This window comes from Oncorhynchus gorbuscha, linkage group LG07 (genome assembly GCF_021184085.1).
Source record: "Oncorhynchus gorbuscha isolate QuinsamMale2020 ecotype Even-year linkage group LG07, OgorEven_v1.0, whole genome shotgun sequence".
NCBI classification, from domain to species: Eukaryota; Metazoa; Chordata; class Actinopteri; order Salmoniformes; family Salmonidae; genus Oncorhynchus; species Oncorhynchus gorbuscha.
This window is the reverse complement of record NC_060179.1, coordinates 26,297,268-26,309,941: the sequence shown is the minus strand read 5'-3', so window position 1 is coordinate 26,309,941 and position 12,674 is coordinate 26,297,268. Positions and strand designations below refer to the sequence as shown.

The window sequence follows — 12,674 nt, the reverse complement described above, 5'->3', positions numbered from 1 at the left end:
CATTGACGGTAAATGCTGCAGATGTCATCTCAAAGGTATATTACCAAGAGCAATGTGCTTCTCTACAAGGTGCCTTGGACTTTAGTCCAAAACCGGCAGGAGATTTAACACTGCATTAAAATAAGCATGTGGTCACCCAATTAGCGTCGATTCTTGAAGTCGGCTAAACCAATCACAAAGACTGTTCCATCTCCAGAAGACAGTTCTGTGAAAGAGTACATTTTATTCCTCTCTGGTTCTATAAACTAAGGAACAAACACAAATTGATGTCCACAAAATGACAGAGTACTCAAGAACCTTCGATATCTAAGGTGTTTAATGATGAAGCACTATGGTCTTGGTTTACATAGTAGAATACAGAGGGAGAGGTCCTTCAGACAGTGACTAGATCAGACACAGCAGATAACTTAAAAATAGAGCCATCGGGCTAGGTATAGAGGACCAGTCAGTCAAAGGACAGAGCAGCTAATGATCCTGTCACTAACGTAGAGGGAAGCAGCAGGGCGGGACCTCGCCTTTCAGTTGACTGACCAGAGGATTAGAGCAGAGACACAGCAGGTGTCAGGAACGTAGGCTGTATTAGTCAAGAGAGAACCAGCAGGTCAGAAGCAGCCAGGACCAGGGAGGTGATTATAGTTTGAGTTGTATAGAAAAATTGCTATTTCGTTTGTATATGATTTAGTTTCAGTTTTAGCTTTAGTGTTAGAGATAGAAAGCATGCGTGGGAGGCTAGGAGAAGGGGGGGTTAACTTCTTGCCACTGGGGGGCAGTAATACAAAAGGAGATGGTCATTAGGTTGTTTAAATGATAAATGTGGTGCCAAAAATATAGTAGAAGGAAACCCTGTTGCACATGTTTACACCAATCCAATACTTTTCAACTTTAGTAGTATATTTAGATGTTTTCCTGATAGCTAGTGATAACTAGTGATACACAAGCTAGGCCTATTTGAAATATCGCCATCTTCTGGCAGCATTTACCCCCCAGATTCAGTAGCTTGAACCCCCCCTAAACCTTAAACCCAATTACATTTATGCAGAACATTAGGGGGAAAAACTAAAACTGATCATTCATGATGGCTTTTATTTTTTAAGTCGTTTTGGAGTCAAATATAGTTTTCATTTTTCAAACGGGTTTGTTAATTATATTCATTTCAATTGACTAAATCCTTATTTCCTGATTAGTTTTACTTTACTATATTAACCTTGAGAGAGAGGGATGCATTAATAGAAGACACCAGGTGTTCCAACGACCTGTATTAAGACTCCTTTATTCCTACAGTCCCCTTGCTGTGTACCTGTCAGCTAGGGCTCAGGTATAGACGTCAACACACACCTATATATATATATAGTATATATAGTACCTTACTAGCCTCAGGCTCCCTCCACTACTTCCATGCCTCTGGTTATATCCTCCTCTCCATTTCTCATCACTCTCTCCCTCCTACATCACTCTGATCAGCAGTCCTCGGTAAGTGTGGTTGTTGTTGACAGGTAAAGCAGGGCATTATGTTCCAATGTAGGACCAGGAAGTCTCAGACCACTGGCCCCGCCTTCTGTCCATCATCCTGGCTTCCTGATTGGTGGAGACAGGGGCTAGTAAGGCACGTGATTGGTGTGGCTACCTCCTCCATCTGTTAAGATACAGGAAATAGAGTGGTTACTCTACTGACCACGGGAGATCGTGTGAGGTAGTGACTGTGAGAGAGAGGGACTTACATTCTGAGACACTTGTCTTTTCCTCCACTGACTACTCTCTGGCCATCAGGACTCCAGTCTACTGCAAACACCTGTGAGTGAGAGAGTGACAAACATGTGCATCTTCAATATATTCCCATTGTTTCTCTTTAGTTAATTTAACTATGTCACAAGTAAAAGCCTTGGGTAGCAAGTTGATACAATTCCAAGTCTGGAAGGTTATAACCACCCTCCGTTTTAGGAAGTGTAATATAATAACATTTTAAAAACTTCCCTTTTTAGTCTACACATTTTATCTGCCCATATAAAGCCTTATGACCAAGAATACTTTTTTAAAGGATCTATTCAGTGGGGTAATTGTTATTACCAAAAATAAACAAAAACTTTGGGAGCCATGCCAGTTATTATTTTTCTTACTGCCATCATTTCATACATTTTAGAGTATTCTGATTTATTTTTAGCCAGGGGGCCGTTGTGTTTTCAATATTGGTCAGGTATAACAGGAAACCTGCTAATTTTGTTTATATTCATGTTTACCAATACCTGTTACCTTTGGATCCTGTCTAATTCTTTCTGCAAGTGGTTCATTTGCCAACAGGAGGGGGGAGACGGTACATCCCTGTCATGTGCCGTTTAAAAAGGCAATCTATTTGTTTTTAAAACAATAACACTTAACAGAATTCCCAGTCAAATCCTATTGCATGGTATGACGACTAGGGAGCAATGCAGTTCTAACGCAGTCACACAATAGCTTGAATTTTGTACCGAAGTTGACAACCACGTCGACTGTTGTTCCATTAATTTGTTATGGGCATACGAGACTCAACAAAAATAGCAAGTGATCACAGCTCTTTCCCTTAGTTACGGGTCTCACTCAATTTCGATCCGACCTCACCCAAGATCCCATTAGGCTTACAGAAATGATTGCCTACAAAAACATATCCAACTGACGGGATACACAAACAAAACTATAGCAAAGCTACATTCCTTGCCAAATCACAACACTTTAATCACAAATACAAAAACGGACTGGTTGATTAAAGTAGTGTTCCAACCCTGAGCTGCAGCTTTGTAATAAATTAGTCTCGTCTATGTTGTGTTTTTTCCCCGAACTGCTATAGTGTGCCTTTTAGAGTAGGTTCCAACCCCCAACAGACTCTTACAAGATTCTTTAAGAAGAAATTAGTGGGTCAGTTAAGTATTTTTTTAAATAATAAATAACATACTGCAATTCACAAAGAGTTGCAAACACTTGTTGAAATTCTTTCACTCATTTAACTGATGGAGGTTCCATCACTTCTCTTAACACGTGTGGACCCAGAACTTAATTGAGCATCTCTTCTTTTAAATTTTAGAGCCCCATTTGTGGAAAACACCATCCCTCCCTCTCACCTCATCTGCGTGTCCAGGTAGATCAGTGTGTAGTTTGCCAGTCTTGATGTCCCAGACCTTCAGAGTGGAGTCACTGGAACCACTGACCATCAGTCTACTGTCTGCTGACCACGCCACCTGGTACACTGCTGCTACATGACCACGCAGGGACTGTAAGTACCTACACACACACACACACACACAGTTGAGTCCCACCCGGTGGAGAGCAGAACTACTACATACAGAGACAGTGTTTATGTAGGTTTACATATTGTACCAATGTTTTTATTCTCTGTAAACAGAACTGGTGCTTAGTGAATCAAATGTTCAGCGTGAATCAGAATAGAACAGAGATCTGGACTGTCATTATGCAAGCACAGTCGATAGAACATGGTGCTGGCAGCCCCAAGGATTGTCGGCTCAATTCCCGCTGGGGCCATCCTTATGTCAAAAAATGTATGCATGCATGTACATACTTCCTAGCACAGTTCCACCACCACTATACATACTTCCTAGCGCAGTTCCACCACCACTATACATACTTCCTAGCGCAGTTCCACCACCACTATACATACTTCCTAGCGCAGTTCCACCACCACTATACATTCTTCCTAGTGCAGTTCCACCACTACTATACATACTTTCCGGTGCAGTTCGTCCGTCCCAGATCTTGATGGACTTGTCGAAGGAAGCAGAGGCAAGGAGGCGTGTGTCGGGGGAGAACAGGACCTCGTTGATCAGAGCGCTGTGACCCGTCAGTCTCGCCAGAGGCTTCTTATCCTCTGCTGGGTTCCAGAGGAACAAGGTGAAGTCATCAGAGCCCGACACAAGACGCTCCGGGGCCTCACCCTACACAAAGGGTAAGAGGTTCAGTGGACCCCAGGACCCCCTTGGCGGCAGCTAATGGGGATCCTAATAAATACATAGCAGAGACAGGAGACACTCACCCTGACTTTGTTGTATCTCAGCAAGGCTTTCTCTTTGAGTTCCTCAACTGTGGAGAGAAGAGGTGTCAAAACTATGTTCAATATCACTAGTTGGGCAGAGACAGAGGTGTACGTATAAAGTCAGAAAGAGCAAATAAAGAGAGAGAGAGGCACAGAGGACAGGTGTACGTACATGTGCCAGTCTGGTCCTGGGGGTTGATGGTAGCGTCGGCGGGTTCAAAGGCGCCAGTCCGTAGCACATAGTCAGTACTGAGAGCCAGGGTGTTGACCCAGTGAGCATGGCCTTGAAGAGTCCTGCACTGGACCCCCTGAGGAGGAGGGGGAAGAGGAGGGGTCAGATGAAGTAGAATGCCTGCCTCCCAAATGGTACCTTATTCCCTATATAGTGCACTACTTTTGACCAGGGTCTCTCACACACACACACACACACACACATACATCTTTAGCCCTCCAGACTTTAATGGTCCTGTCCTGTGATGATGTGTATAGCAGTCCGTCTCCTCCCCACTTCACACAGGTAACAGACTGGGTGTGCCCCGTCAGGATCCTCTCACAGCGTCCCAACACAACGTCCCAAACCCTCACCGCCCCGTCCTTACTGCTGCTAGCCAGGTAACGGCACTCTGGGTTACTGAGAAGAGAGCGCACAAGATAGTTATATTAGAGAGAAAGGAGAAAAGAGAGCGAGATGAAAATATAAATAGAAGAGTAAATCTTACAGGTGTAGAGGCTCCCAGGAGATCCATGTGATCCACTTGGTGTGTCCTGTCAGGGTCTTCCCCATCTGCTGTCCTGTCACTGGGTCCCATATACAGATCTACACAGAGAGACACTGGTCAACACACACACCTGAGACTGGGTCCCAGATACAGATCTACACAGAGAGACACCGGTTAACACACACACCTGAGACTGGGTCCCAGATACAGATCTACACAGAGAGACACCGGTTAACACACACACCTGAGACTGGGTCCCAGATACAGATCTACACAGAGAGACACCGGTTAACACACACACCCGAGACTGGGTCCCAGATACAGATCCGAGGAGAAACAGTGAGTGTGTGTGTCAACTCCAATGTCATTTCAATTCTGGAGTTGAAGCAAGAAGTGGAGAAATTAATTGCAACAATCTTAAATATTATTTGGGGAATTGAATTATAATTTAGACTGTCTCAATTGGAATTGAAAAAGAAAGCCATCCTTGGAATGGAATTATAATTAAAACTTTAAAAAAAAAACTTGTATAAAACTTATTATAATTGTGCAAATTCCAAATTACTGGAGTTAATGCATTTAGCATTGAAATGGAATGAAACTTTGTTTTAAATCAAATAATTATATACATGAATGTGTATACATTATTTGTTACGTTTTCTAATGAGGAATTGACGTGCAATATTTTTCCAGTTAGATCATTTTTTGTCCAATTAAAGTGATAGTTCAACTAAATTACACATTGGTTTCCTTACCCTTAAGCAGTCTGAACTATGGCATTGTCATTTTGTCATTTGGGTGAACTATCCCTTAAAGGGTAGGAAGCACAAGTTTTTACTCACCAAAGTAAGTGTGGTCAAAGACAGTTGTAGTCACAATCTGGTTACATATAACTACAAACAGTTACGTTACGTTTTTTAATACATATTTATTAACTTATCTGCGAACATCTTCTAAACTACCCACAATGCACCATTCTTCAACATCATATGGAACCCAATATACTGCAGTTACAAGAGCCATGCTCTACTGAGCTACAGAGGACTACAACATGTTGCATTGCTTACTTTTAACTTGGAACAATTCTGGTGTCAGGGGGCTGATCAACATGTCTCCCTGCATGCCGTTTGACTGGTCCATTTTTACAATTCTTGTAGATTGGTGTAGATTGATTGCTCTTTATATTATGCCGCACAAAGAAATACATTTTTTTTTTTTAAATCTACTCCAATCCGTCAGCGGTTGGATTTACTGCACCCGTTGTTGAGATGGTGGAGCCAGTTCATATGGTTTAGGTTGTCTGGTCAACTTGCAATCAGTCGGAATGCAAAAAGGTGGGTGATGAACGATCCTAAATACTGCAAATTCAACAATTGGTTGGATTTCAATGGGAAATAAACACCACCCTGAAGGTTATCATGCATCTTCTGGTATTTGAATAAACTTACAATTGCATATTAATTTATGCAGCCCTTTATAAGCCCTTGGGGCGGCAGGGTAGCCTAGTGATTAGAGCGTTGAACCAGTAACCAGAAGGTTGCAAGTTCAAACCCCCGAGCTGAACAGGCAGTTAACCCACTGTACTTAAGCCATCATTGAAAATAAGAATTTGTTCTTAACTGACTTGCCTAGTTAAATAAATCAAAACAAGAGGCTGGACATGCAAGTGAAGGCTACAAGGTTGTCATTTTCTTTAAATAAAAATAGTTTGCTTCAGTATCTGTGTTAGGGTAAAACTAGACTGTTGCGGTATAGCCTTGTGATATGTAATGTATTTTCATAAAGGGTTGGAGGATACTATATTCACCTAGGCGCTCAAGGTTGATAAGAATTGAATGCAACAACCATCACTGGCAAACACAGTCATGAGTGGTAATTCCAACATTCACTAACAGGCACTCTGGGATATATGCAGATATTTACATATATCCCAGTGTGCCTTTAGAGTGAACACTGGAATTACCACTCATGACTGTTTTGTTAGCTTTGTTCCCACACTGTGACAAACAAATTGGGGAAAAACCTGTATAACGAACACAGTAGCCATTACCGTGTGGAATAGAGTATTTCATGCTCTTCATATTAAACAGCTTTCATTTATCTAGAATAATGCATTAGGAATTGTATTTTTGAATAATTAGAATTCGAGATTAGTTAAATTGACTCAATTTAACAACTGCTCAAGAACTACTCAATTTAAGAATTTTGAATTGATGGATTTTCTAGGGAGAGGGAACTTAATTTGTGGAATTGACCCCAACCCTGGTGTAAGTGTCTCTCACCTGGCTGTTCTTGCAGCCAGAAGCCAGCTTCCGTCCGTCAGGTGACCAGGAAATAGTCAGCACCCAGTGGGAGTGGCCTAAAGGAGGAGAGGAGACAGTGAGTGTTCACAAGGGTCAGGTCGATCAATTCTACACATTGCTCTCGTGTGTGTGATGGCCCGATTATTTGAATATTCGAACGGACGTTAGTATTCGATTACCCGACAGAGTATTCATTTAAAAATAAATGATATACTGTACAAGTATTCACAACCCTGACTTAGGACTTGGGTCCTAAGTCTTAGGACTTAAGACCCAGTTCACAAGTTCTATGGCTTCTTCTACATGTCGCCAGTCTTTAGGCATTGTTTCAGGCTTATACTCTGAAAAATGAGGGAGATACAGCACTTTCAATGAGTGGACAGTGGACATTTCCAGCACTGGCTGGTTAGTCTGGCTTAAACACTTTTTTGCTGTGGTATAGTTTTCGGTATCGTCATGCTAAACCTGGTATCGAAGTAAAAATTCTGGTACAGTAACAACACAAGTGCATGTACCTCTGGAGGTATGTTGTGGTGTCTCGGTGGTCAGGTCCCAGAACCTCACTGTAGTGTCTCCAGAACCACTGGCCAGGTACCTGAGGAACACACATTACAGCTAGACCAGTGTGTGTGTATATATCTCCATCTTTGTGTGTGTGTATATATACTTACTTCCCAGTAGGGCTGAATGCGGCAGAGATGACAGCCTCTGTGTGTCCCTGTAGTGAAGAGGTACAGCGAGCGACAGCCCTGACCCTGAACACCGCCTGGGGTTGGTACACTACGGGCAGAACCGTCTCAGTCTCCACCCCCAGGGCCTTCACACACACCCTCAGGCTCTCCACCACCTCCGCCTCGCCACGCACAAAAAACGCCAATGGTACCGGCTCCTCCTGGAGTGATATGGAGAAGAGTTATTAGTCAAATCTAACAGGGATCCAAATAAACTATCACAACAGCCCAGGACAGAGTAGAGGGAAGGGAGTAAGATGGCAGGGTTAGAGAGATGGAAGTTAAGTGTGGATCATGGGGCTGTCCTTGGGGATTTAAAGCAATATGTTGCAGTGTGTGAGCGTTGTGTGTACCTTCTGTAGCAGTGCATTGCAGACCAGCTGTAGTTTGTCAGGTGTGATGTCCAGCGGGACATCAAAGGGAGAACCCAGCGGCTCCCCCGCTTCATCCTGAAACTGGATCAACAGCCGTTCCACATCACTGGACATCCTTTCTGCTCAGGGATGGATTAGGGGTTGGAGCTAGGCCTGGGACGATACAAGTAGAACCATGTTTTTAAATTGCGAAATGAAAAACACACCAAGCAGACCAAACTCATTGGTTTAATTTTGTTTTTTTATACATGTCAAATAGCTTGTAGCATTGCATGATATACCAAAACTTCTGTACTTTCCCCCATACCAGACCATGAAAAACGGTCCAGTACTAGAATTTGTTACTTTCGGTGCTTCTGTCAAATGTGAGTTGATCCATGAGACACATACTCATGTCTAGAAGCACAGCAGAGGTCCGTCCCCCTTATAGCGCGAGACAGGCACTGTGCCCTGCTCCAGTTACCCATTGCTAGCCTGCCCTGCACTGGGAGTCTGGGCTGCATCATAGCTCCCCAGTCATGCTGCACAGAAGTTAACACACTAATCATGTCTACACGGCATGTAGAAAATGTTGAAACTCAATAACTAGGGATGCGAAAAATTGACAGTTCGGGGTCATGAGTCTGCGTTTAAAAAGCTGTAGTGTAGTCTACCCTAACAGACAAACAAACACGCCATAATAAGGGGCCACATAACATTATATCTGAAAAGGGTAATTGATACAGGCTATACAAGTAACCTACTGTAATTTCATATTGAGACAAAACACCCCCACAGCAACAAAAAGACTAGCCAACCCCATACACGTAAGACTGGCCCGAAGATACTGTATCCCTGTAACACCGGTCCCATAAATTGCCTAAACTAGGATATTCTACACACAACAGACTGAAGACTGAACACATCCAGTCATTAGAAAACAGCAGGCAGGCCAGGGAGAAAAGAGGAGCAGGCAGAACCGTGGGCATACACTACCGGTCAAAAGTTAAAACACCTACCCATTCAAGGGTTTCTCTTATTTTTACTATTTTCTACATCGTAGAATAATAGAGAAGACATTAAAACCATGAAATAGCACATATGGAATCATGTAGTAAGCAACAACAACAAAAAAGTGTTAAGTCAAAATATATTTTACATTTGAGATTCTTCAAATAGCCACCCTTGGCCCTGACAGCTTTGCACACTCTCGGCATTCGCTCAACCATATTCTTGAGGTAGTCACCTGAAATGCATTTCAATTGACAGGTGTGCCTTGTTAAAATAATGCATTTCCTTCTTAATGCGTTTGAGCCAATCAGTTGTGTTGTGACAAGGTAGAGATGGTATATATAAGATAGCCCTATTTGGTAAAATACCAAGTCCATATTATGGCAAAATACCAAGTCCATATTATGGCAAGAACAATTCAAATAAGCAAGGAGAAACAGTCCATCAGCTGGTCTTCAAGACATGAAGGCCAGTCAAAACAGAACATTTCAAGAACTTAGAATGTTCCTTCATGTGCAGTCGCAAAAAAACATCAAGCACTATGATGAAACTGGCTCTCATGAGGACCTCCACAAAAATGGAAAAGCAGAGTTACCTCTGCTGCATAGGATAGGTTCATTAGAGTTACCAGCCTCAAATTGCAGCCCAAATAAACACTTCACATATTTCAAGACATCTCAACAGCAACTGTTCAGAGGAGACTGCGTTTATCAGGCCTTCATGGTCGAATTGCTACAAAGAAACCATTACTAGAGGACACCAATAAGAAGAGACTTGCTTGGGCCAAGAAACAAGCAATGGACATTAGACCAGTAGAAATGTGTCCATTGGTCTGAAGTCCAAATTTGAGATTTTTGGTTGCAACCTCCATGTCTTTGAGAGCCGGTGTGGGTGAACGGATTATCTCTGCATGTGTATTTCCCACCATAAAGCATGGAGGTGTGATGGTACTTTGCTGGTGACACGGTTTGTGATTTATTTAGATTTCAAGGCACACCAGCATGGCTACCACAGCATTCTGCAGCAATACACCATCCCATCTGGTTTGGTTTTAGTGGGACTATCATGTACCTGTCACCTGCAAAACAATTTAAATACCTGCTGACTTCAGTTAGTATGTATGCAACATGTGCACACATTTACTCATGACCGAAGGCACGAGCACAAGACAGAAGTACGTCCACACTAAGTGAAGTCAGCAGGCTTTTACATGGCGTTGCACATGTGTAACCGGTGTGAAATGGATAGCTAGTTAGCGGGATGTTGTTTCTCATACTCTGCAAGGGCCGAGGCTTTTGTGGAGCGCCAAGTAACGATGCTTCGAGGGTGTCAGATGTGTGCTGAGGGTCCCTGGTTTGAGCCCAGGTAGGTGCGAGGAGAAGGACGAAAGCAATAATGTTACATGCACCAGGTAATATACATGTCTTCTTTAGCACCGCACTCTAGAAAGTGGGTTAAACATTAAGTTACTTTTTCCGTGGATTTTTTTCTCAAATGTCCTACATGTTAAGGACAGACACCACAGACAACCGGTAGAGTACGATCAAACGTAAATGTAAACATTCTGGCTTGGAAACAACTTTTACACGATTTTGCAGTGTAACTATCCCAAATAATTACGTATTAGAACCTGATTAATCAGACTAGGCGCTCGTAATCCACTAAAGTAGGTGAAGCAACAGGGAGAGACAGGCTTCCCATCTAACGTTATGCCAACAAACTAACGTAAATAATGATAATAATAGGAGAAGTAAATAATCATATTTGGTTCAAACAGTAGCCAGGCTAACATGCTAGGTTATTTCCCATACATGTTATTGTGGCTAACTATGCCGGTTCTGATCATTTGTTTCGGTTCCTCCAACAATCACATCCTCCTAACAGCAGCCGACAACTCAACCTTAAAACCAAACGATCTTACAACATCAATCCGTAACGTTAAACACAAATAGATAAATACCTTTTCAGTGTTCCAACAACTTCTGAAATGCACGTGTGTAGGAAGTGCACGCAACGGAAGTTTCTCCTACGTCACTAAAATGCGACTGACTTGGTTTGAAGTGAAAGGGAGGTGCTCACGCTGAAATAACAGAAGTCTGTGGCTTTATCGTACAAATATTAGCTTTAGGGTCTTAATTGAATTTTAGGTAGAAGCTTAGTGTGGTTGAGGATAAGGTTAGGTTTCAAATCAGATAAAGAAGATAAATTGTATAAAAAGGCGGGGTTTATGACTTTGTGGGTGTGTTAACTAGTGACGACCGAAATGGAGAGGCTATACAAAGAGTATCTATTATATTGAGAAGATTGAACTGTCAGTCGACTAATTGTCCGCAAAAGGCAAGCGGGAGGAGGCGAGAGCAGGTGGGAACATTCTAGCCAATGAGTGGCTAGATTTGCGCGTGACCAGACAATTCCGATATAAAACCGCCAGAATGCCACGTGCATCCATTTATAGCAGTACATTTGTAGCCAGTGTATGTGGTGGGTACAATCACTGAGGAAGCCAAGTAAGAAGCCAGATTAAGTTGTTTACTTAAACAATTCATTCATACACCACCATGATATACAATAAGGCAGTGACAACAAAAAGACACATAGTGGCAGAATAAATTCAACTACACATACTTTTGTCAGGTGAAGTCCACAAAGGAAATATTGCATGAAACAAAACATATAACCTGCAGCATGGTCAAGAAAGTTAATGTTTTCAACAGTTTACTAAAGAACTGCTGATTTAGAACCAGAGTTACTTCAAGTCAGAACAAAGACAACAGGAGCACTGCCTCCACTATTCCAGCACCATATCAAGAAGGCTATATGTTTAGTTTAATACACTGAAAACAAACTTTAAAGATTAGAAAAACAATTAAGTTCAATCAATGCTGCTCAATATTATGTGGCTGGCCAGGATTTCTGTCTGTTTAAAACAAAAAATGTTGACTCACCCTACTTGTAGACTTGAACGCCAATGCCATCCTCCTCGTTGGCAAAATGTTCTGACTATGGCTCGGTCATACAGTACACTTTTTATTTTTGTTGTCATGGGCTACCGAGCTAAAATACTAGCCTAACTTCCTTGCATGGGCAACAATAAACCACAGAACCAGCAAAGTTGGGGTGGAAGGGTAGCCTAGTGTTTAGAGTGTTGGACTAGTAACCAGAAGGTTGCAAGTTCATACCCCAAAGCTGACAAGGTACAAATCTGTCGTTCTGCCCCTGAACAGGCAGGTAACTCACAAGGCCGTCATTGAAAATACAAATTTGTTCTTAACTAACTTGCCTAGTTAAATAAAATTAAAATAAAAAACAGTGCATTTAAATGTTCAGACCCCTTGACTTTTCACATTTTATTATGTTACAGCCTTAATCTAAAATTGATTAAATAAAAAATCTGAAATCTACGCTCAATATCCCATAATGACAAAGCAAAAAAAAAAAAGTTTTTCAAAATGTTTGCAAATGTATTAAAAATAAAAAACAGATACCTTATGTACATAAGAATTCAGCTCAAGTGCATCCTGTTTCAATTGATCATCCTTGAG

The 12,674-nt window shown here is 42.0% G+C and overlaps 1 protein-coding gene across 1 annotated transcript; it reads right to left on the bottom strand.

Moving 5' to 3' along the window:
• Positions 1–298: 298 nt before the first annotated feature.
• Positions 299–11,249, bottom strand: nle1 (notchless homolog 1 (Drosophila)). The gene is made up of 12 exons (XM_046355968.1): positions 11,093–11,249; positions 8,122–8,295; positions 7,709–7,929; positions 7,553–7,632; positions 7,017–7,093; positions 4,735–4,832; positions 4,454–4,646; positions 4,188–4,323; positions 4,016–4,062; positions 3,090–3,917; positions 1,719–1,789; positions 299–1,633 (listed from the first exon to the last, which is right to left on the bottom strand). The coding sequence occupies exons 2-10, from the start codon at positions 8,254–8,256 to the stop codon at positions 3,516–3,518; spliced, it is 1,389 nt and encodes a 462-aa protein (XP_046211924.1). The 5' UTR covers positions 8,257–8,295; positions 11,093–11,249; the 3' UTR covers positions 299–1,633; positions 1,719–1,789; positions 3,090–3,515.
• Between the last annotated feature and the right edge of the window lie 1,425 nt (positions 11,250–12,674).

Bases quoted from the DNA above. Each gene is read 5' to 3' on its own strand.
- nle1 (XM_046355968.1), bottom strand. From the start codon at position 8,256: ATGTCCAGTGATGTGGAACGGCTGTTGATCCAGTTTCAGGATGAAGCG. The intron at 7,930-8,121 runs GTACACACAACG...ATATCACTCCAG, and splicing joins GCAATGCACTGCTACAGAAG to GAGGAGCCGGTACCATTGGC. The intron at 7,633-7,708 runs GTAAGTATATAT...TGTGTTCCTCAG, and splicing joins GCATTCAGCCCTACTGGGAA to GTACCTGGCCAGTGGTTCTG.